A 23,754-nucleotide genomic window follows, 5' to 3' on the forward strand; every position below is an offset into this window, starting at 1 on the left:
GGTTAGGGTTAGGGTTAGGGTTAGGGTTAGGGTTAGGGTTAGGGTTAGGGTTGGGTTAGGGTTAGGGTTAGGGTTAGGGTTAGGGTTAGGGTTAGGGGTTAGGGTTAGGGTTAGGGTTAGGGTTAGGGTTAGGTGTTAGGGGTTAGGGTTAGGGTTAGGGTTAGGGTTGTTAGGGTTTGGGGTTGTTAGGGTTGTTAGGGTTGGGTTGGGTTGGGGTTAGGGTTGGGGGTTGGGGGTAGGGTTAGGGTTAGGGTTAGGGTTAGGGTTAGGGTTAGGGGTTAGGGGTTAGGGTTAGGGGTTAGGGAGGTTAGGGTTTAGGGTTAGGGGTTAGGGGTTAGGGGTTAGGGTTAGGGTTAGGGTTTAGGGTTTAGGATTTAAAGGTTAGGGGTTATGGATTAGGGGATAGGGTTTAGGGGTTAGGGGTTAGAGGTTAGGGGTTAGGGTTAGGGGTTAGGGGTTAGGGGTTAGGGGTTAGGGTTAGGGGTTAGGGGTTAGGGGTTGGGGTTGGGGTTAGGGGTTGAGGGTTGGGGGTTGGGGTTGGGGTTGGGGTTGGGGTTGGGTTAGGGGTTAGGGGTTAGGGTTAGGGTTAGGGGCACGTATCGCTGTGAAGTACAGCATGTCGCAATAGGGTTAGGGTTAGGGTTAGGAGCATGCATCGCTGTGAAGTACAGCATGGTGCAATAGGGTTAGGGTTAGGGTTAGGAGCATGCATCGCTGTGAAGTACAGCATGGTGCAATAGTTGGTAAATATCTTGTTTGCTCCTCGGCTCTCTCTCAGAGCACCGGCGACCGGAATAATTACGAAATCCGCCAATCAGCCGCTCCACAGAAAGAGAAGTTCCCGGGGCCTCCGCCCCCGCCCACCCCTTCCACCGCGCGCGTTCCCGCCAAAGGTCAAGCGAGAAGCCGGCGGTTGTCGGGGAAATCGATGGCGACCCCGCGGAACACGGTAAGTTATGTTGCAGAGTTCCGAACCCTCCCTTCAGGGGCCCATCAGCGCGGGGCCGGCACTGTGGGGAAATCTCTTTAACTACGCCGGACAATCAATACCCCCGCCGTCTATTATTCAGCCCCGGACACGTATCGACTGTGATTGGATGAACAGCCGTCATGTGACCCCCCCCCCCCCCAAATCCTCTCAATCCCCCCCGCTAAGAAAAAAAATAAGCATCTAACTATCTCAAGGTCAATACCCTGTCATGGCGTTTTTAAACTCTGCACATTGTACCTGCTGTTTGTTTCCAAAACAAACATGACGTCTTGATGGCTAGCGATATTCATCTGTGACGTGGTAAGGAATGCTCCAGGCATTGGGTGGGGGGGCAGTTTGGGGGTTTGGCTTGACAGGGGCCATATGAATGCTGTTTGTTATGCAGAACCTGGCCTTGTTGCCTTGTGTCTGTCGTTTTTCAGTCCTGCCTCTTTACACAGAAATCGTTTTCTCTCGGAGTGCTGCTGGAGCCAGTTGTCACTTGTTAGTTTCTTTGCTCTTAAGAATTGAGCCAATTCTGTCGCACTAATGAACCGGATCAGACACTGAGTGAAGGCTGCAGAAAGAGTTTTTACATTGTGCAAATAGTAAAATAAGAAACAAAAATAATTAATTCTATTAATACGTGCACCATATATTAATTATCAAAGCAGTCTCTGCTTTTGCCTATGATTGAAACTCATCTCTCACTTTAACTCATTTGACAGGAAATGGCCGATATCACTGTGTTTTCATGTGGTCGAATACACTAATTTTTGGTCGAATACACTATTCTTATTATTTTTTAAAACTGTATTTAAATATGTTTCCTATAAGCCCTGTGAATATTGCTATGTACCCCATTCTCATTTGATCATTTGTTTACTTCTCTAATTAAACATATACTTACCTTCCTTTTACACCTCAGGCCACCTTCTGGGGAAATTTATTTGGCCAATAGGATGAATCACCTGGTGTCTCTCGCAGGTCCCTGGGGGAGACTGCAGACACCAGTTCATTTTGTGAGGGTGTAATTTACAAAGCCTGCAGAGTAATCTGAGAATTAACACAGCACACACTCTACACAGCCCTACCGAACCCCGGATACCCCAGCCCAAATCTGCACACACCCCCCCCCCCCCACCACATACTGCCTACGGTCCTTCTCTAGAATAGCCACAAAGTTCTCGAAAAAAGGTCAAAGGTCACCAGAGTTCTTTGTCGAAATTTGGCACCAGGTTCAGGTGTTGCCGTTAATTCCATTTAAACTGGAACCCGCGGTATTAATTCCAATCTGTCATTAATTGACATAATTAATCTAATCACACGGTTAATTGGTCAAGATAGCCATTCCCGAAGGTTCTTGGAATGTGGTAATTAAAAGATAGGAATAAAACTCATGAAAACGCCGTCTCTGCTCGGTCTGAGTTGATTGACACTCAATTAAGCTCTGGGAAGGACGCAGGGCATCACTAAAGTCTTAAATGTTCACAGGAAGATAAAATATGATCACATGACTTAATTAAAGTAACAGGCACAGGCTGTGGACCATTTTAGAGTTGTAATAAAACGTTACTTATTTATTTTTCTCAAGAATGGTGGTGTTGGGGGGGAGGAGAGTTCGTGTGGGGGAGTTTGGGGTAGAAACTGAGACAACAATTTGCCAGTGACTGATAAATCTTTAATATAAAAATTGTACAAGAATTCTGATACAAATTACAAGAGGTATTTGGACAAAATATGAATAAAATTCCATTTACATCCCAAAAACCCTTATGCATTTTATGCAAAAAACAAAACTAAAAAAAAAAGAGAAAAACATAGTTATAATACAGAAAGTAATACAAGCAAAAACTAAAATTTAAAAATGACCTTTTTCCCCTTCAGTCTACTTATGGAAGAAAAAAAAAGTTGAGGGCACATCCAGTATTCATGAAGCTACCAATGTCACAATTATAAGATGGAAAAGACGCAGCGTCCCCTTGTGTAGCTGTCCCCTCCCCCCCCGGGTGCAGTATGAAGCCATGCTGGCAGGAGAACTATGTTTATCCAAATCCAAGTCTTGGACAAGAGACACGTGGATAAAAATGGGCTTTAAGCACAAAACAAATGAGACGGTCGCACTGAAACATCAAATATGAAAAATAAAACATTTATTCTCAAAAAACTATTCAAGATTTTTTGAATCAGCATTCAAATATTTCAAGAAACATTTTGGGAAATATTTTCTGCAATACACACAGTATGGGTGAGTATGAAAACAGATCCTAAAAAAAAAAAAAAATCAAATGCATCAAATGCTACTATAACACCTGGTAAGGTAATTTTTTTTCTAAGAGTAACCTCCATTTTATAGGAAGATACGCTTCAGAAGCTTGGTTGCCAGTCTAGTTGAAAAAGAAAAAATTATATATATTTATATATATATACATGACACCTTCACATAAGACAAAAGTACAACAAGAAAACATACAATCTGAAGATACCCTTCTCCTTTCCCTTCTGCTCGTCTGAAGCCAGCGTTATTTCGGGTACAGAAAGAGTAGTGTTAACACAACAGCTCACAAACAGCAGCCTGCCGTCACTGGGGTCCATGTCCAACCGTGCTCTCAGGTCACTTAAACAAAATGGACAAGAGACTGCTGAATTATTGATGGGTCACTCAACCCCCCCTGCCCCCCCCCCTCTGACCGAGCTCTGCAGCGGGTTTCTCCCCCCCCGCCCCCGCCCCCTCTCTGACCGAGCTCTCGCAGCGGTGTTTCTCCCCCCCCCCCCCCCCTCTGACCGAGCTCCGCAGCGGTGTTTCTCCCCCCCCGCCCCCTCTCTGACCGAGCTCCGCAGCGGTGTTTCTCCCGCCCCCCCTCTCTGACCGAGCTCCGCAGCGGTGTTTCTCCCCCTCCCCGGGAGCTCCTCAGCGTGCTCCCTCTCTGACGAGCTCCGCAGCGGTGTTTCTCTGTCGCTTGGCTCCGTATCCCGCGGCCGGCAGAAAGCTTATGAAATATTAACGCATCACTCGGCCTCTCCCGGTGATAGGGTTTTAAAAGCTGTGCACTTCACCTTGCGCTCGTGGGGACTGTACACCGGTCAGTAATGCTCCTGTTCTCCCCCCCCCCAAGGTGCAGCAGAGCCCCGGCCTCTCCCCCCGCCAGCCCCCACCCCGCCACGGCTCTCAGTTCGATCCCCCACCAAGCCCCCCCACCCCCGCCCCGGCCTCTCAGTCCGATCCCCCTCTTTCCAACTAGCTTCTCAAAGAACAAAACTGCTTGTCGTTTCTCCTCAGAACCCACAGAGTAAAAGGAGCGTGAGGCCGATTTATTTCTGACCGCCAGTCAGTCAGTCAGGCTAGCGGACGGCAGCGAAGGAATCAGCCACGCACCTTGTGCGACGTCGAAGAGGAAGCCTGAATTTTATGAGGCTAGAATGCTAAAATCAGAAGGCTTGGTTTATGAGTGCTATTCATGATTCCGAAATAGCCCATTTGTTCATGGAATTGTATTTATCTTTAACTGCATCAATCCCAATGACTTTACAGTCGCTGGGACTTTTGGCTACTGTGCACACATAGCTTTATTAAAAAAAAATTAAAAATAGGAAAAAAAAAAGTTGCCATTGAAGCCTCAGCTATAGCAGTATGTGTGAACTCTCTTCTTCCTCGGCAGGAATGGGCACGGCGCTAAGCGCTAAGACGCGTAAGCGCACAACGCCGCTAAGCGCTAACGCCGCCGCTAAGCGCTAACAACGCCGCTAAGCGCTAACGATGTCGATTCGCGAGTTTAAGATGGAGGGACCCGGCGACCCGAACGACCCCTCGGCCTCTTCCATCGGCAAAGGGTAGCCAGTCATGGGACGGCTGTCGGGCTAACGGGCTGTGAGCTGGAGAGGGGTGGAGGCAAGCGCTGTACCTGGGTGGAGGGGTTTCGGAGGGGTGGGGGTTTGGGTGAGGGGGGAGGGCACGCTGAGAGACAGCGGCCTGCGAGCTCCTGAGTGCCCGCGCTCCAGGCAGCTTGACGCAGCAGCAGCAGCGGGGGGGGGGGGGGGGGGGGACTCCGGGGAGGAGCGCCCGGGTCCTCCACTCCACTCAGCCCCTTCAGCGGGATAAACAGGCAATTACACGTCCTTTTACAGCTGACGGCCATCAGGCCAACTTAAGCATACACTATTAGGCTGCGTCCCTGTAGGGCCCGCACGCAGGGAGAGAGCCAGGACGAGGAGCGGGGATGGTGCGGGGAGAGGGGGGGTGTGCGGAGAATGGGGTAGTAGCTGACTGTAAAGTGAGGAAAGGGGGGGGAAGGGGGGGCGTGGATCTGTTAGTGTCACAGTCTTGTCAGCAACATTCACATCTTGGAATGTAATAAAGTGACAAGTGAGTTATTAGAAAGATCAGTGGTAAAATTGGACCAGGGCCCTCAGGTACCTGCACAACAGCAATTTTAATCATCCGTCTTATCAGGGAATCCATTCCCTTTCCAGCCCCCACCCCCCCAATGGAAACCCCCCCCAGACCCGCTCACTTTTTGCATCTATTCAGTACTCTTTCCCAGGAAGAGGAGGCGCAGGGCGGGCTGCGGGAGAAAGTGTTCACTGCAGAGGAACGCAGAGAGAAGCGCGGAGAGGTTCAGGGAGGAGAGACAGGAAGTGTGTGAGCACACACACACACACACACACACCGTTGAGCGGGGCTAAGTGCAGCGCTGCGTATCGACACAGGAAGTGGAAATCTGGCCTGGGTTGACCTTCGTAAATTCGCCTCTTTAGGAGCAGCTACCTGTGCTTAGCGAATCAGCTGTGAGAACGCTAGAGAAGACTAAGACAAAATGATAAAAAGCGATATCAAGAGAATCAATAGAATAGCAATAGGAGAACAATTCATACCGTTTCCCCCCCCAACCTCAGTTTGCAGGAACAACTACAACCCTCTGTGGAACTGAACTTGGGAGATTCAGACAAAAAATTAACTAGAGTTAGGAACTATGACTGCCAGAAAAAAAACCCACTTCTTAAAAGAGCAAACTGGCTGCCACATTGAGAGATATTAGATATTCATTATTTTGCTCTAGCAATTTGTTACTTTACTGCCTGAATATTCACGTGTGCTTACAGCTATGCCTCCATATTCTGTTGGTAATTAGAAGGATATTTAGGAACAAACAATATTTTACACAAAACCAGCAAAAAAACGGGGAACTTTTTACTATATATTTTCAGTTTTGAATGTCAGTTTTCATAAAAGATTTTTTATATCCAATTGTTTTTAGTCTTTCATTTTTGATCAATTCCACGGCTGAAATAAAATTCACTTGCGGTTTGTTTATAAACCTCAGCAATCTCCTTTACTAAGCATGTGGCAGACAGTTCACTTTCAAAAAAAGTGCGTAATCACTGTAAAGATAAATAATTTTTCAGGGTAATTTGTAAACTGTATTTTTGTATTCAATTAAAAACAGCTATCATCTGTGTGCTGTCAGAGTAAACATGATTTCCCCTAATAAAACATGTTAATGACCAATCATTCTGTAAAAAAAAAGAAAAAAAGAAAGAAAAACAAACATTGTTCAGATTTGTTAGTTGAAACCTCAAACATCCGTGAACAAACATCACAGCTCTTGTTCCCCACACCTACTAGATATTCTCTCACAATAATTTACAGAGCTCAAAACAAACAGAGAACAGGCGAGCAGACGAATGAGAAAACAAAAAAAAGGATTAAGACTTTAAGTGCATTAAAAAGCGTTGAATAAGACTGTAGTGTCACTCAGCCAGAGACTTAAGAAAACAACACTTGATCTGGTTTGGTCACAGTTAATGTCAACAGTGAGCTTTTGAACATGGTGGCCGTCACAGAATACTCTCACAGGGACGCTGGCTTGCTTTCGCATTACAGATTTTAAAGAAGTGATGAAACGAATTACAAGACATTCACCAACTCAGTTATGATAACCTCCATCGGGTTACACATACCTCATGCAATAAAAAAGATCACTTAGTTTAACCTCGGCTAACTCTTGTGATATTACTTTACAGCCACACATCCACACACTGGGTTACTCCTTTTTTCAGACAATAATTAAACAAAATAGAACATAAACAGGTTTCATAGTAATATTTCGCCTCGAGACAGCAGTCTGTGTATTGTTTGTATGGAGGAAGATGCTCCTGAGCCAGAGTATCGCCTAGACACCGCGCGCTCTAGGACGGGGACGTCGGCCATTGCTGTGACAGGAGAGTCACTGTTAATGTAGTTTTTTTTTTTTGACGGAACACTTGAGCACAAACTGAGGCGTTTATGCGAATCATCAGCACGGCGACGTCCCATCGGCACTGCCGCCATCAACGTCCCACTTCCTGTCTGTGACCGACCGCTCTTCAGCAACTTCCTCCCCCCTCCCCCCCCCCCATCATCTCAAGGCTAACGTTGTGGATAGTATTACACACCCCCATGTCGAGTTGCAAAGTGCAAGACTGGATTCTTATACCAATGCTACAAAAACATAAAACCAAAAAGGAAAGAGGAAAAAAAAAAAAAGAAAAAAAAAATCGTATCCAATCAGGAGCCAGAAAGCATGCTGGCGGCCTCTGCATCAGTATATCTAGAAAAAAGAAGGATATTTTTTTTTGTAGTTTTTTTTAAATTTTTTTTTTTACTTTGTTCTCGGTTAAAAAGAATTGAGTCCGAAATGAGAACCCTAGCCAGACGCTACCTCTTGCCTATTCTGGAGAGCTGGAAGTCCTGTAAAACGAAACCAAAAACGCAAACAACCATCAATACAACTGTTTTACACCAAAAGCCTCTTGGGGCATTATTTACAAATTAAGCTGTCATGCTGTGGTAAAGGGTCTTTTTAAAAGCTGTCATTACACAAATACATCAAGAAGGTATTCTCTTTTATTAGTATTATTATCATTTCTGCAGGCAACAGTCACAAATAGTTTGAAGAGTTTCTTTGGAGATGGACAAAAAAAGGGGAACCTGTCAGGATGAAGAGGGCGGGGCCAGTGGGCGGAGCTTCGCCCCGCTTCAAAGAGTCGCATCATGCCACACCTCCAAAAAAGGAAAATGTCACGTTGCAAAGCTTCAGCATATCGTTCATAGTTTCCTTTATATACATGTATAAATATGCATATACGAGCCGAACTATGAACAATACAACAGTTTATATAATTCATATATATTATAAATACTCACAGGCACACACGCGCACACACGCGCACCCACACTCACGCGCACACATATGTATAAGATGGAATACGACGTTTTTGAAAGAGGTCACAGGCACCGATGCTGATGTATGCTGGTCCGGGGGGGTGTTGAATAGAGAGCGGGGCGGAGGAGGTTCGGGGGGGGGGGGGTGGCAGGGGGCGGGCGGTGGCGGGGCCGGGGGCGGGGGGTTAGTCGAGCATGGCTGCGTAGGGCACGTTTTTATGCAGGTTGGGGTTCTGGCTGTGTCTGTTGCGGCTGCGCACGGAGGAGAACAGCATGTTGCAGCCGGGCACCTTGCAGCGGTGCATCTCGCGCAGGTGCACGGTTTTGTAGTGCACCCGCAGGGTCCCCTTGTTGCTGTACAGCTTGTGGCAGATGTTGCACAGGATGCCCCCGTTGGCCGCGGCGGCGCCGGGGGTGGAGAGCGAGGCGGGGGACTCGTGGGGCGGCCCCTCGCCCCCCCGCCCGTCGCCGTCGTCCCTGCCGTCGTCCCCGCGGCCGCCGCCGCCCCCCGCCTCCGTCCCGTCCGCGCCCAGCCCCTCGGCCCTCTGGGAGCAGTCCTCGGCGTCGCTGGCGCCCTCGGGGTCGTCCAGCAGGATGCCCTCGTCGCTGCACTCGTCCGACTCGGGCGAGGAGTGCACGCTGCCGCTGGATTGGGCGCTGGAGGGCGCACTGGACGCCGCGCTCAGGTCCAGCACCATGTACTCGTCCGGCGGCAGCCGGCAGTACCCGTTGGCGTGGGGGTACTCCGTGCCCGTCGGGGAGCCCATGTCCTCGCGCCCCAGCCCCAGCCCCCGCCGCCCGGACCCGCCCACCCCCATCACCCCCTCCAGCCCCAGGTGGGGGCCGCCGTACAGCTTGGACAGGAAGTCGTCACGCAGGTCCCGGGGGAGGGGGGAGTGGTGCGGGTCCAGCACCAGGTCGTCCAGCTCTTTGGTCAGCAGTTTGCGATGCAGGTTGATGTTGGCGCTGTGCCTGTGGGCGAGGGAGAGAGAGAGAGAGGGATGGAGGGAGGGAGAGAGAGAGAGAGAAAGAGAAAGAGAGAGGGAGGGAGAGAGAGACAGAGAGGGAGGGGGGGAGAGAGAGAGAGTTATTTCTTACTGTGGTTTTGAATTCCTTTCAAATGTTTTAAGCATTTTTATTTCAAACTTTAAAGGAAATTATTTTAATTATCTCTTATTATGTGCAAAATGGAGTTATGAAAAATACTAATCATTCATACATATGCATATACTGTAAATATATACATAGGAAACTTATGAACAAGTAACATCTGATATTACAACTCAAGCTTTCACAAACAACATCAGTTTCTAGCATTCTTAAAAGAGGGCACAACATACAAATGCTAAATGGTTGACAGAGTACACCGTAGAATACGAAATAAAAGCAATCCTTAAATAGTGGGGCTAGAAGCTTCTCTTTGGCAGCAGACAGTGCCCCTGACTGTCTAGCGTGTGGGACGTCCCACTCCTGCCCTACACCTGCCCAGATGTTTTTCAGCAAATCAATCGATGTGTCGAACGCTTGTGCTTATTTCAGGAACGGTTTCGGTCTCTCTCTCTCTCTCTCTCTCTCTCCCTGTCTGTCGGACTCTTTCTGTCTCTCACGCGTGGGGTGAGCGGACACGAACTCTGCACGGAAACTCCATCCAGGGTGCAAAGCGATCTTTAGTGTACGTCTAAACCTCGAGCCACTGGAGGCAGCAGGCAGAGCGCTCCGATAAGGCCGGGAAAGAGGACGGCCGCTGCCGGGTTTGTGCCTGTCAGCGAATCTGGTGCCCTGCTGAAATTAAATAGACTGGCTTAATTAAATACTCTTCCACATTGAATGGGAGTTCGTCAGTTGATTTGTGCCATGCTAATATGATAACAAGGGGAACTGGACACTGTATAAACAGGGGGTCTGACGGCATTATCACATTTAGCCTGCAGTGGGACATTAGCCTGCAGTGGGACATTGCCTAATTCAGTCACGAAAACGCATCCTACGTCCTTCACATTTTCACTGTTTTTTTTTTTACATACAGTACAGTTTTACAGTGCTTCCTTGTTGACATTCGCATAAAACAGGGACTCATCCGTCGCTAAGAGTGGATGGAACCGCAGGTGTGTCAGAGGAAAGCAGGCCCTGTCGCATGTTAAAATGCATGGATTACAAAGCACATTGCCAGTCATGCACACACAAAGAAAGTGAATACATGCTCTGCTCTCATTTTAAAGCCTTCCACTGTACGTGATGCCAAACACTATTCCACCACGTTCTGTCTCTATAATGCTCACAGTGGTGCACTTTACAAGGCCTCTTGGCTGGGACTGCAGCAGAACACACTATGAACATAGCACAGGTGAGACTGAGAGTAAAAACAGACAGGTAAAACATGGGCCACCATTACACATGGATACATCATAGACATTCCGCTCATTCTCCCTCTCAATGAAGATGTTCCAGGCCATACTATGGACTACGTTTGGGGGGGACAATAACAAAAATAAATAAATAAATAAATAAAAAAATGAGTTTTAAAAAAATCCAGTGCTCTCAGGTAGGGTTTCACATGCAAGGGTGCTGTGAAGCTTTCAAACAGCATCCTAAACAAGACTGATACATGGATTTCACAATATGCAGTAGAGCTTACCAGCAGTGCCATGGTGATGCAGTCAAAAAGAGTCCCTTCCTTTAATTATTTACTTCCCTATCCGACATTCTCCTGCAAGAAGTACAAAAATACATTTGTTGAAGGGACCCTTTCAGTGAATAAGGTCAATTAAGGGGGTCTTGCACTAAATTGCCATCATCAGCACTGAGAATCATAGCAGACGGACTCTCTACTCTGTCAGTGTAGCTGTGTCATGTCTTCGGTGTGTTCTGCTAACAGGCTCAAATTCAACCACATCATTTAAATGCCACATGCTACGTAATTCTCAAAATGCAGTGTTAAGTTAAAATCAAAACCCCCAATGTGAGCGGTTTGCTAATATGGCAGAACAAAATCCAGTGACAAACAATGAAAAACATGGATAGTGTGGGGGGAAAAATGCAATCAGATAATATTAATAACATCATGTTCTTCCTTAACAAGGTAATAAAACTGTCAGCTGCAGACAGCTTAGGTTATTTTGAAAGCTGTAGAGCAGGGCTGCTCAACCCCGTTCCTGAAAATTTACCGTCCCGTAGGTTTTCATTTCATCCATAATTTGACACACCTGATTCTATTAATTAGCAGATCTCTAGCTGTTGAATGAGGAGTGCTTTATTAGGACTGTAATGAAAACCTACAAGACAGGAACAGGATTGGGCGAGCACGGATGTGTGACACAGTGCTGTCGATGACCCCAAAGTAGCCAGTAGCCACTGTAGCACATCTACATATCTGACAAAACCCCTCACACTGCTCATAAGCTCTAGTCTGACCTCTGACCTCTGACCTGACCTCTACACTGGGGGGAAAAAAACCACTGAAGCTGAATGGGGGGGAAAGTCTCACACGTGCCCCGCCTCCAGAGAAGGTCAGAGTAATTAAGGGAGGGGCGGGGCAGCTTCCCTCCGTTTAAACGTGGCCTCTATCCCATCGAATGACAATAAAATTTACACTTTATAAAAAAGTGAATGGCACTTAAAGCTTTTTTGATTTTATATAAAAATTTGTAATTGAGTCAAGTGACTAGTAAACTCATATTGGACTGTAGAACTAACACCTTGGTAAAATTGTTAATTTTGTACTCTACAGAAATTTACGAACAATGTATCTGCAAATCTTACCTTTTTTTTTTTTTTTTTTTACTAGACTAGATTTATGCAAACAGGTGATATATCTACAGTAAAGCTGAACAAACCGGCATTGAATTTCACTCAGTCATATGACCTTCCTTCCACAGAACTTTTCCTGCTCCCTCCACAGACTACATATCCCATGATGCCAAATCTGCAATAAGGATTAAACTTAACTGATTCTGCAATTTATTTTTATACAGTCTATGAATTTAAGTCAATATAATTTTCTGAAAACCAGAAAGGAATAAACATTTTAAAATGTAAACTGTTTTTCTTTTTTTTAATGGACGATATAGATAGTTGAATGGGAGAATTGAAGAATAATATAGAGAAAAAAATTATTTAAGTGATCGTTGCAGGTTTCTATATGCACATAAGAAAGCTAAACTTGAAATGGATTAGTCAGAATGGGTCACACTGATTGTAGCTGACACACTTTTGTCTGGGTGAGAATACATATGTCTTAATAATTATAATAATGGGCATTTTTCATTTAAGCACACACATGACATTTGTGGATCAGGACGAAACAGCTATGGTTCCATGGCGTGGATTTTTCTGGGATGGAGCTGAGCCTTATTTCACAAATTAAATATTAATATTTCATATAATTAAATATTATTGTTATAAAACACTTAATTCAATATAAAATGAAGGAAGGGGAATTTTTGTTTGAAGAAGAACGGAAAAAAATACCCTGAGAACAGAAAGCGTCGTTAGAGAAGCGACTCCGGTCTTTTGTGCTGAAATGAAAGACGTCCACGCCGGAGTGGTTTGAATCCACTTTAATACGAGACAAATCTCCCTCACACGCCGGCGAGAGACGCGGCTCCCTCTCCGCTGAAATTATGGGCTGGAAGATAAGCGACGGGGGAAACTCTTTGGGGCATTAACTCATTTACAGCGCAGCGCCTGCGCAGCCCGCCCCCACTGTAATAACAGGTAGGATGTGTCGCGAACATTTATCTGAATTTTTTTTTTTTTTTTTGCCTACACCGTCCCAGTCCTTGCTCGACCTCCCACTCTTCCCCCCCCCCCCAAACCAACCCAAGCCCCCCCCTCCAGCCCTCCTTTCCCCCCTCCCTCCCCGATGGCCAGTAATGTGGCAGAGAAACCAAATTGACGGTCTCATCTCGTCAGAAGAACGGGGGAAGTCTCGAGAGGGGCCATTTTTACTTTCCAGCGGAGGCAGCGCGCGCGCGTGCCGCTAATGTGCCTGTCCCAGAAACGTTAATCATCTTTAGGCTCTGCTCCGCGTTCGACGCGCCCGCCTGTCAGCCTGGCAAATTTGTTTGCTAAATTAATCGTAATGTACTAACTAGGGGGAAAAGCCTGGGTAGGCAAAATTAAACTGCCTGGGTTTTTTCGCCCTGTTTTGTTTTCCTTTTGCTGAATGCAGTTATTAAGATGGAAGGCAGGGAGAGTTCATCCATCATCCTCCAACAGAACGTCCCAGAACTATTACGGCCGTCTGACTGAAATAAAGACCTGTGAAGCTCCTCCCGCTACCCCGTGCTTGCGTGAGATTCGCCTGAGAAGGAAACGCCTCACGGCAGAAGCTGGGAAAATTTAGAAAGATCCTGGACTCACTGACGCACCACGAAATCCATATTAATAATAATTAATAACCATCAGGCCAGTTCTAAAACTCAGTGGCCGGCAAAACATCCTTGAAAATACTCCTCTGCATTGTCGTCAATAAATTATTGATGCTGTTTATCTCGCAAAGTGCATTTCTTACACCTTACATCATCAAATTGAGGGGTTTAGCATATAATTTTGAAAGATCTATAATTTATGACCAGTCTTCCAACAATGATGGCAAAATCTTTAAAACCATATTCCCTCCCCCCTGGACATATGCTAATATTTTGAAAGCTGCCCCTTATTCAATTAATAAATAATAATAATAATAATTTTTTAATAAACCTACAGTATTAAATTAAAATAACAGAGCAAGGATGTGTGCATGGTCAAGCAAAATAAACTACTAGTGGCGAGGCGTTGCTATTTTTTAAGATGTGTCTGGCAGCTAGACGGCTGCTGACGTGAGCTCCGTATGAACAAAGGCCTACTGCCTGAGCAGAGGCAGCGAAAAGAGCCATTCCAGTGAAGCAGAGCGGCGGTTTCCACGGCGATTAACGGGGACAGAGAAGACGGTGAGAGCAGGACAGACGGAGTCCCAGACAGAACTGTCCTTTCGGTCTGCCCTCCTAGCGTGAGCTGGGAGCCTCAGCCTTCGCGAGAAAAAAACTAGAACAGCAGCAGCAGCAGAGACGGCGGGACGGGGAGGGAACAAGGCCCTGTCATTGTTTTGGGGATTATGATTAACAGGTCTAATAACGCTGATGATTACTGGTGTGCATGTGTTTCCTGCAGTTAATCACACCGACACTCTGTGGCTGCCTGCGCAAAAAACACACTCATTTACCTCTGTACACAGATGGCACGCTGCTTACAAACACTGTGTCAGTTACTTACACACAGAGACACAGAGACACACACATGCACACACACACACAGAGACACACACATGCACACACACGCACACACAGTAACAAACACACAGAAACACACACACACACAGACACACACACAGTAACACACACACGCGCACACACACACAGTAACACACGCACACACAGTAACAAACACACAGAAACACCCACACCCACACATAACACACATAACACATAACTCACACAGACATCTAAGCAGAACAAAAATATAATCATATTTTCTTTTTCATATGATTGTTCATTAATGTCTTCTACTTAATGTTATTCCTAGGTTTAGAGGGACATCATCCTTGTTCCATCTAGGTTGACAACAAATGTGTTCTCTCTCAGAAAGGGGCCTTTATCCCTCTCTGTGAAATTAAATTGTTCATTAATTAGACTTAATCCAATAGCCTTACTCACTGCTGCAGTCTGCACTATCAATTTGGGAGAGCGCAGACAAGCTCAACACTTCATGTGCTGTTTGAGAAAGCAGACCGCGGTCACCCGACCGACCAGCAGGGGTCAGAGGTGAGCGATGAGACAGTCATCCCGACCAACTGCATCGCTGCCTCCCTGGGTGATGCTACGCTACAGCCAGTAACGTGTTACTCGGGATGACAGGCTGAGCGTTTGCTGGAGTGTGTGGGTTTCCCCCTTCAAACGCTTGTTAAAGCAATCTGTGCTACAGGGCCCTTATTACAGCTGTTAAATGCACATTATGCATCACAGGCTGTATTAACATTTACATCTGCATACCACCAGAATGTGCTGTTAGCTATTACATAATAATAATAAAAATAATAATAAAAATAAAAACAATAATAATACAGACTATATTTGGTGCTAATATTTCCTACCTCGCTTAGGTAACACATTTTAAATAATTTCTTTGTTCCTCTGTTACATGAACATGAATTGTACCGTAGGCTCTCATCTGAAGTTCGCGCTCGCATTGCTGTCGTTAGCTGAAAGGGCTTTTGGAAGCACCTCTGATGCGGGGTCTTCAGTTCTGGCTTCAGCGCCCCGTGAATTCCTTGGCTTGGCGTCGCCTTGCTGGCGTTTTAATACGCCATAATCCATAGAAGGACCAGCCCTGTAATGCCTCCCAGATGCCAGGAATTTCACCGCAGAGAAATATGGAAACAATAGAGAGGGCCTGAACACCGTTCTGCCACATCCTGTTTCACCCCCCCCCCCCCCTCCCCCCCCCCCCCCACACACTCACACACACTCACACGCTCTGTAACGGCTGTCCTACAAACACCCCCCCGGACTCACACACTCTGTAACCTTTACTCGCTTCAAAAGGTACTTATGTATTAGTACCCAAATAGAATATTATTGTAATTCCACGGTACAACTAGGGGAAATATGTGTTCTTTAAAGAACAACAGCAAAAAAAACCACACCTCCACTGTCCCTTTATTTCTGAGTGTGTGTGTGTCTGTGCGTGCGCTGAAGAGAAGGGCCCTGTCGGTCCGTCGGAAACTTTTCAGCCCTGTTCCTATTGGATCTCAGCACCGCCGTCATATTCTCATTCGCTGACGAGGTTAAGTATTTCTCTAATGCCATTACCGGGTCGTGGAAGCGAACACTCACAGGAGCGGGGACGGCTGCTGTCGGGCCTCGCTAATGAAAAAAGATCGACTGCTAAATGATATAATTTGTAGACAAGGGGGGCTGGGGGGTCATCACGGAAAACTGATTCATGGTGCACTCCTGGCTTCATTAAGAGGGGGCTGCAGATCAGACTGCTCCTGGTCAACATGGCCTCCCCCCCCCCCCACCTCCCCACGTCTGCCTTACACAAGAGCCTTTCATTTAAATTAACGGTCGTTCATTAACTGTCCACCTCAGCCCCCACTGCCACAGCCCAGCGATCCTAAATATCGCTAACATGTCCGCCACACAAGCTCTTTGTTGGTATTCCTATGTGTAGAATTTCAGGCCCTTTGGCTGGAAAGCGGTTTTGACGACATGAAGGTGTTCCTTTAATCCACGAGAACAAATCTTTCTACGTATGTGCGCATCAGGCTTGCACTGTGCTTGTAACTGTGCATGTGGATGAGAGGGAGAGGGAGGGAGGGAGAGAGAGGGAGAGAGGGAGAGAAAGAGAGAGAGAGAAAGGGAGAGAGGGAGAGGGAGACATGTGTGTTTGCATGTGTGCCTGACACCAATGCTGTGTTCAATTGCGTATGTGAATCCTGTATCCTATTGAAATTTACAAGAAAAACTAGAAGCTCGAAATAATCAGAACCAATCCTGCAGAATGAAGTGGGATGAATTAGGGGACATTACTGAACAAAAACTGAGAAAGAAAATGGAGGAAAAAAAACTGGAATAAAACTTGAAGAAAATGCTGAACAGAGGCTAAGAGACTAAACAAAAAGAATAAACAAAGTAAACATGAAAGTAAGCTGTCACAAATAATATTAAAAAACAGAAATCTTACATTTAAATGATTTAAAAAACAACACCAGCTGAAAACCAAAGGCTGCATCTCTGCCACTGCCTGTCAATCACCACTGCCGCTGTTGTGTAAAGCATTGGAGCAAGCTTTGTGTTGTAACTTTAATTATGATGAGCAGACAGTCTGCAGTTTTACTAAAATAGAAAAATAAAAAAACACTACAGCTCTTAAGAGCACTTCCAATATGAGTAGAATTTCTCAGCGGAACACATCAGTACAGAGGCCAGTTCTCCACCGAGACCAGAGATCGTATTCTGATATTGTGGTTGTGGTCATGTGATAATATTTTTTGCAATATTCGTTGCTGCAATAAATGTTTTAAATTTAGCTTTTTATTTTGGGCTGTATTAAGATTATAGGTAATGCCATATTTTGATTGCATGCCATATCGTTTGCAGAATATGTCCTTTTATCATCATTTAATATATTGATGAATAGTAGAGTTTTATAGTATATTTCTAAAGGCACATCTCCTGCCAGTATAGGACTATTTATAGCATCAATAATAAGAATCTATTTGCCTGACTAATTAGTCAATTAAAAAATATATATATATTGTATGTTAAAAACATTTTACATCATGGTTGAGGCTATACACCATTTTACTCCCTTCCTAAACAGAAACTCCCTTTTAATCAGGTAGTGTAACATGCTTCAGGTTTGTTAACAAGACACAGGCCGCATATCAATTCACCTCCACATCGTTACACTTTCAAAAATAAGGTTTGACAGGCCTGTGATGTTTGCTAACATACGCATCCTGGTCTATGTGAGGCAGATAGCTAACCGTAACACACACACACACACACACACACACACACTCATAACTATGACAACGGTGCTTTGGGAAAGGAGGAAAAGAATCCCTCAAATAGTCATGCTTCATAAGAAAACCACAGATGTAAAATGAATATTTCCTTTGTTTGTTTCCTTATGTAAATTATATGATTACTTTGAGAAAACAAATGAAAATTCTGGCACAGTACGGCCATCATTTTAATTATCTAACGTTCCAGAGAACGTTCTGGGCCCTGGTCTTGTTTATACGCAGCCCTTCCCTTATGTTCACACATGGAGTGGATTAAACATACATGGACAAATATGGACATTCAAGCAGGGCTAGAGTCAGACGCGAACCCCCATAGGTTTCAACAGACGTGCGTGTCATTCCGAACGCAAGCCCGCTTCGTCTAATCATTTAACCGTTTTTTTTTGGGGGGGGGGGGTGGCGTTCAAACGAAAATTGGGCCACATTACTAAAACAAAAAGTGGCACAAAGTAAGAAACAAATGCTTGTTTTAATTTAAGACGGGGAGGGGAAAAGGTGAAAGACAGAAAGAAAGAGAGAAAGAGGCGCTGAATTGAATTGGGAGCTTATCGAGCCGGGGCGGCATTACCGCACTTGAAGGAAGAACATGGAGCTGGGAGCATGAAACGCTGCTCCAGAGTAATATAGCTCCATCCGCCGGCTAACTTTTAATAGAGCGGGCGAGGTCCCCGCTGGGCGGCAGGCGGACACACCGCTCTTACCCCGGCCATATTTAATATTTGTTCTGGGATCTGTGTGTGTGCGCCTCCCGGTCCGCGCTCCCGTCGAGCTCTTAGGACGTAATGCCCGCATGGAAGCAGGGAAATGGAATTACGGCCACGAAGCCCAAATTGCTCGCCAGCCTCTCGCAATTATACCGCACTTCGTCCGCCGTCGACTTGAGAGCAGCGGCAAAAAAAAAAAAAAAATGAGCGAAAGTGCACTTTTCAAGAGGCTCGTTTGCGAAAACGAGGCCGGCGGCCGAACCGGGGGCTTCGCCGAGGCGTGTCCTGAGACAAAGGCAGCCGTGCCCCTCCCCCCCCCCCCCCCCCAAAGACGCGCGGACAGCGTATTCGTCAGGTCGACGCTCGACGGCACGAAACCCTCGAGCGCAGCCTGAGGTGAGGGAGGTGAGGGGCGGATCAGGCTGGTCGTGGAGAGCTCGAGCTCTGACGGGAGTTGGGTCGGTCGCTGAGAGACAGAAGTCTGGGTTAAAGCCTTTATGAAGAATATTTTACTTCATAAGAGAAGATACGCGTCCATTCGTCTTCCTGCCATGTCCCACACAAAAGGAAAAAAACGCTTCTCTAAACAAACCTGGGGAATTCTGTTTCCTGTTATTGTCTGTACGCTTGATAATGCTACGCTCACGCTAACCGTTTCTCTAACAGCTGATACTTATCAGATCTAAAGATCTAAAATATGTAAGATGCAGAAATGTGGTGGAAAAAAATACATCCGTGTCAAAACTGAAAATAAGCAAATTTTGGGAGGATTCTGGGCTGATTGACTGCAAATTAAAAAAGGGTGATTTCCACGTGAATTTGGAGGTGCGGGGGGCGGGGGGGAGGGGGGTGGCGGGAGGAGGAGGAGCAGGCCAGGCGGACGGTTCTGACCCACCTGTCTCGGCTGCGTCGCGAGGGGAAGGCGGCGTTGCAGCCGGCCACGGTGCACACGTGCATCTCCTTCAGGTGCACGTTCCTGTAGTGCAGCTTGACGCTGTAGGAGCTCTTGAAGCTCTTCTTGCAGACGTAGCAGATCTTGGGGTCGGGGCTGGAGCACAGCTCCCCCTCGGAGGAGTGCGAGGAGAACTTCGGGGGGCTGGCGGCGTAGCTCATGGAGGAGACGAAGCTCTCGTGCAGCGCGGCCATGCTGGCGGCCGCGGCGGCCGCCGCCATGCCGCCCACGCCGTTGTACAGTCCGTACTGGCTCATGCAGAACATGTCGTAGGTGGGGTCGCTCAGCTCCTCCTTGATCTTGATGACGGGCTGGTGCGGGGAGGGCAGGGAGTGGTTCTTCTCCTCCATCTCCTTCCTCAGCTGGGCCTCCTCCAGGTCCCGGTCGCGATCGCGGTCCAGGTCTCGGTCCAGCCCGCCCAGGTGCCGGTGGTCCTCGTGGTCCATCATCTCGTCCCCGCAGCACATCTTGGACTCGGAGGTCTCGGACTCGTTGTCGAAGTCGCGCTCGTGGTCCTGGTCCTCGGAGGTGAAGCTGTCCATGCAGCGCAGCTCGCCCGAGGAGCCCTCCCGCTCCCCCCGCAGCATGGCCTTCAGGCCGGGGCTCATCTCGTCCTGGGACGGCGACTGGTGGCAGCTGCCCCCGCTGCCGTTGCCGTGGGCGGTGTTGTTGTTGTTGTTGCTGTTGGTGCGGTGCAGCTGCGGGTACTGCGGGTGGCACCCCTGGTTGCCGGGCAACCCGTTCAGAGGCCGCCCCGCCTCCTCGTCCTCCTCGTCCTTCTCGTCGTACCCGTCCGCCACGTCGATCACCTCCTTCTCGATCTTCACCGGCATGCTGGACTTGCGGGGCTTCTTCTTGGGCATGGGGTCCGCCACGGGGTCCGGGGCCGTGGGGTTGGGCAGCCGGTGGCTCACGGGCCCCGCCTCGGACACCAGGGGGTTGTGGGAGCCGGGGGCGGGGCCCTGGTGCTCCATCAGCGGCGTGGCGTTGACGGAGGGGGGCAGTAAGGGGCTGGTGGGCAGGGACACGGGCGGGCTGACCAGGTCGCCCGGGGACAGGAGGGTGCGGTAGAAGGGCGGGACGGGCTGCACGGGCTGCACGGACTTCAGGGAGGGGAACACCAGCGGGTTCTGGAGGGACGACTGCAGCATGGGGTCCAGGGGCGGGGTGGCGAAGCCCAGGGGCGGCCGGCCGGGGCTGGTGAGGGTCAGGCCGCTCTTGGCGCTGGAGATGACGGGCGTGCCGCTGCCGCCGGAGCGGATCAGGTCCTTGTCGCGGTTGTTGCGCAGCATGGGCATGTGCAGCCGGGGGTTGGGGTTGGCGCTGTGCCGGTTGCGGCTGCGCAGCGAGCTGAACACCATGTTGCAGCCCTCGATGGTGCAGCGGTGCTTGATCTTCAGGTGCACGGCGTTGTAGTGGATCTTCAGCGTGCCCTTGTCGTAGAAGGTCTTGCCGCAGGCGTTGCAGCAGACGCGCCCCTTGCGGGAGGTGGCGCCCATGCGTCGCATGCGGTGCATCTTGGAGGAGAAGGACGAGCTGGTGGTGATGCTCTTGGACTGCTCGCTCTTCAGCAGGTGGTGGTGCGGGTGGTGGTGGTGCGGGTGCGGGTGGGGGTGGGGGTGCGAGTCGCCCAGGCCGCCGGACGGGGGCTGCTGGTGCGGCTGCGGCGGGGGCGGACCCTGCTGCTGCTGGGGCGTCTGGGAGGACGGCGTCGGGGAGATGGGCGAGGCGCTGGCGGGCTCGGACTTGGGCTCCACCACGTTGGAGACGCTGTTGGCCCCGCCCCCCCGGCTGGGGCTCTGCCCGTTGCGGAAGGGCGAGAGCGACACCTCCGACTCGCTGCTGTCCACCGGCTCGCTCTGATTGGGCAGGCCGGGCTCGCGGAGGCGGAGCCCCGGCTGCTCCAGCATCAGCCCGTTGGGCGGGAGCCCCAGCAGGGGGGCGGAGACCGGGTTGATGTACTGGAAGGGCAGCAGGAAGGCCAGGCTGTTGGGGATGTTCTCAAAGTGGTGGATGCTGGAGGGGCTGCTGCTCTCCAGGTGCGTGAGCAGGCTGGGGCTCCGGGAGCGGTTGCTGCTCTCGATAAAAGTCCTGATGTCGGAGTCGGCCTTGGACGAGGGCACGGTGACCGCCTGACCCTCCTTCTCCTGGATGGCCATCAGCTCCACGATGGACTTGGTCTCGCCGAAGCGGAGGAACTGCTGCAGGGTGATGATCTCCTCTTCCCGGGACATGATGGTCCAGCGGTCCAGCACCTTGCCCGCAGCGTCCTGCAGGCCGTACCAAAGAAGCAACAAAGAAAAACATCAAAATTATTGATTCTGCATAATTACAGCCGACTGCTGAAGGTGTAGCAGCTGCGTCCTCCTGAAACGCAGGGCTCCTGGAGCCAAATCTGAGCGCTGTACACACACACACGCACACACACACACACACGTATATACACACACACACACACGCACACACACACGTATATACACACACACACACACTCACACATCCACACACACACACACACACACACACACACACTCAGACACACTCAGAGACACACACACACTCACACACACACACACTCAGACACACACACACACACACACACACACACACACATACACCCACACACACACACACACTCAGACACACACACACTCAGACACACATCCACACACACACTCTCACACACACACATACACACACACACACACACACAGCCCCTCCCCCCGTATCTTCATCCCCCTCTTGCTCTGTGTTTTGTACGTTTAATCAGCCACTCAGATGCAGTGATTAGGCTCGCAGCGCGTGAGGCAGAGTGTGTTTAATAACGCCAAACGCAAACACACTCAGGAGCGCTGGGGCGCCGCCATTAGCCCGCCCCTGTAAATCCTGCCGTTTCTGAGACGACGACGCGTTCGCCGCGAGGCTGTGCCTCAGAAAAGCCTCGCAAAGGGGCGAACTCTCAGTGAGACTCCCTCTCTAAACACACACAGCCTGGACCTCTCTTTGCGTTTTTTTTTTAACGGCTGGTGACAGCAAAAGGAAGAGGGGCCGTTAAGAGGAATAATGGGCGAATTAACTGGAATTCTCCGTCTTCGTAACTCGAAAAGCTTTTACTGTTTACTCGGGCTCCTGTTCGAAGAAGACAGCGGTCTCACGACAGCCATCGATGGAAACGGAAACCTGCGCCGTCTGCTACTGAGGCTCACAGGATCTTCATCACACATCTAATGAAATATTAATAGGGACATATTTTGTCCAGAGGTCAAAAGCGGGCTTGTTCCGCTGGTGATGAACAGATGGTAAAAAAACGAGCAAACCTTGACTGAACACGAGGGCAGGGACCATGGTGCCTCACGTCCACTCCACTGCTACGGCATAAAAATGCAGGAAACATGTCCCTGTCTTTAAAGAGCAGCCCTGCTCCAGTTTAAGAAACAGACAAGCGCTTCCAAACAGCACATTTCTTGGCCACCGTCGTGAAGATGGTGTTATTATCCGCTGGAAACGCCTCAGGAAAAAAGAGTTTTGCGCACTTTGGCTTGCCAACTGTTGAGCCGTGAACAGGATTCTGGGAAATAAATCTTAAGCCATGACCACTCTTTTGTCACTGTCGATTTGTGAGATACTGGCTTCTTTAAGAGTGTTTACCAGACACTGCTCCATGTATCAGCCAGAACTGCAGTATATACCGTACACACACACAAACACACACACACACACACACACACACACACACACACACACACACAAACACACATATGGTACCTGTTGGGGATCCTGACATTTTGAATGATTAGGGAATGTTAGTGCTGGTGGAAGCACGTTCCTGTAAATAAAACACATCGGTGCGATGCAGTCGAGCACACGCGTGTGTGTGTGGCGTGTTCACTGTACAGCGACGCAGTCGAGCACACGCGTGTGTGCGGCGTGTTCACTGTACAGCGACGCAGTCGAGCACACGCGTGTGTGTGTGGCGTGTTCACTGTACAGCGACGCGGTCGAGCACACGCGTGTGTGCGCCGTGCGCACGAGCGTCAGTCAGAGCAGAGCGGCGCGGCCACAATCCCCGGAGTTTGGAAAATAAATTGTGTTTTTCTGCCGCGGTAAACGCTCCCCTTTACGGGCCCGGGGACCATGGAGACGCGGCGCTCCGTCGAGCGCTATCGAGAGAGAGACGCGGCGCTAACAACGGTTAGCACGGGCGCGCGGGCGGACGAAGCCACGGACGGTTCGCAGTGATAACCGACAGGCCGAGAGTTTGCACGGGCAAAAGCAGCAACACAAAGACCTCGGAGGCCCGAATATCAGAGAGCAAGAGAGAGAGAGAGACACAAACGCCCGAATAAGAGAGGGAGA

The 23,754-nt window shown here is 48.8% G+C and overlaps 1 protein-coding gene across 3 annotated transcripts in view; it reads right to left on the bottom strand.

Moving 5' to 3' along the window:
• Positions 1-8,330: 8,330 nt before the first annotated feature.
• LOC135260102 (zinc finger protein basonuclin-2-like) overlaps positions 8,331-23,754 on the bottom strand; it is a 188,119-nt gene continuing 172,695 nt past the window's right edge. For 2 of the 3 annotated variants that reach the window (XM_064345281.1, XM_064345282.1), the window contains exons 5-6: positions 19,342-21,668; positions 8,331-9,143 (exon numbers count right to left, since the gene is read on the bottom strand). In XM_064345281.1, coding sequence (XP_064201351.1) covers positions 8,357-9,143; positions 19,342-21,668 — 3,114 coding nt within the window. In that variant the 3' untranslated portion in view covers positions 8,331-8,356. Of the gene's footprint in view, positions 9,144-10,806; positions 10,879-19,341; positions 21,669-23,754 lie in introns of all 3 variants that reach the window. The other variant, XM_064345283.1, reaches the window with a different exon arrangement.

This window comes from Anguilla rostrata, chromosome 7 (genome assembly GCF_018555375.3).
Source record: "Anguilla rostrata isolate EN2019 chromosome 7, ASM1855537v3, whole genome shotgun sequence".
In the NCBI taxonomy this organism is placed as follows: domain Eukaryota; kingdom Metazoa; phylum Chordata; class Actinopteri; order Anguilliformes; family Anguillidae; genus Anguilla; species Anguilla rostrata.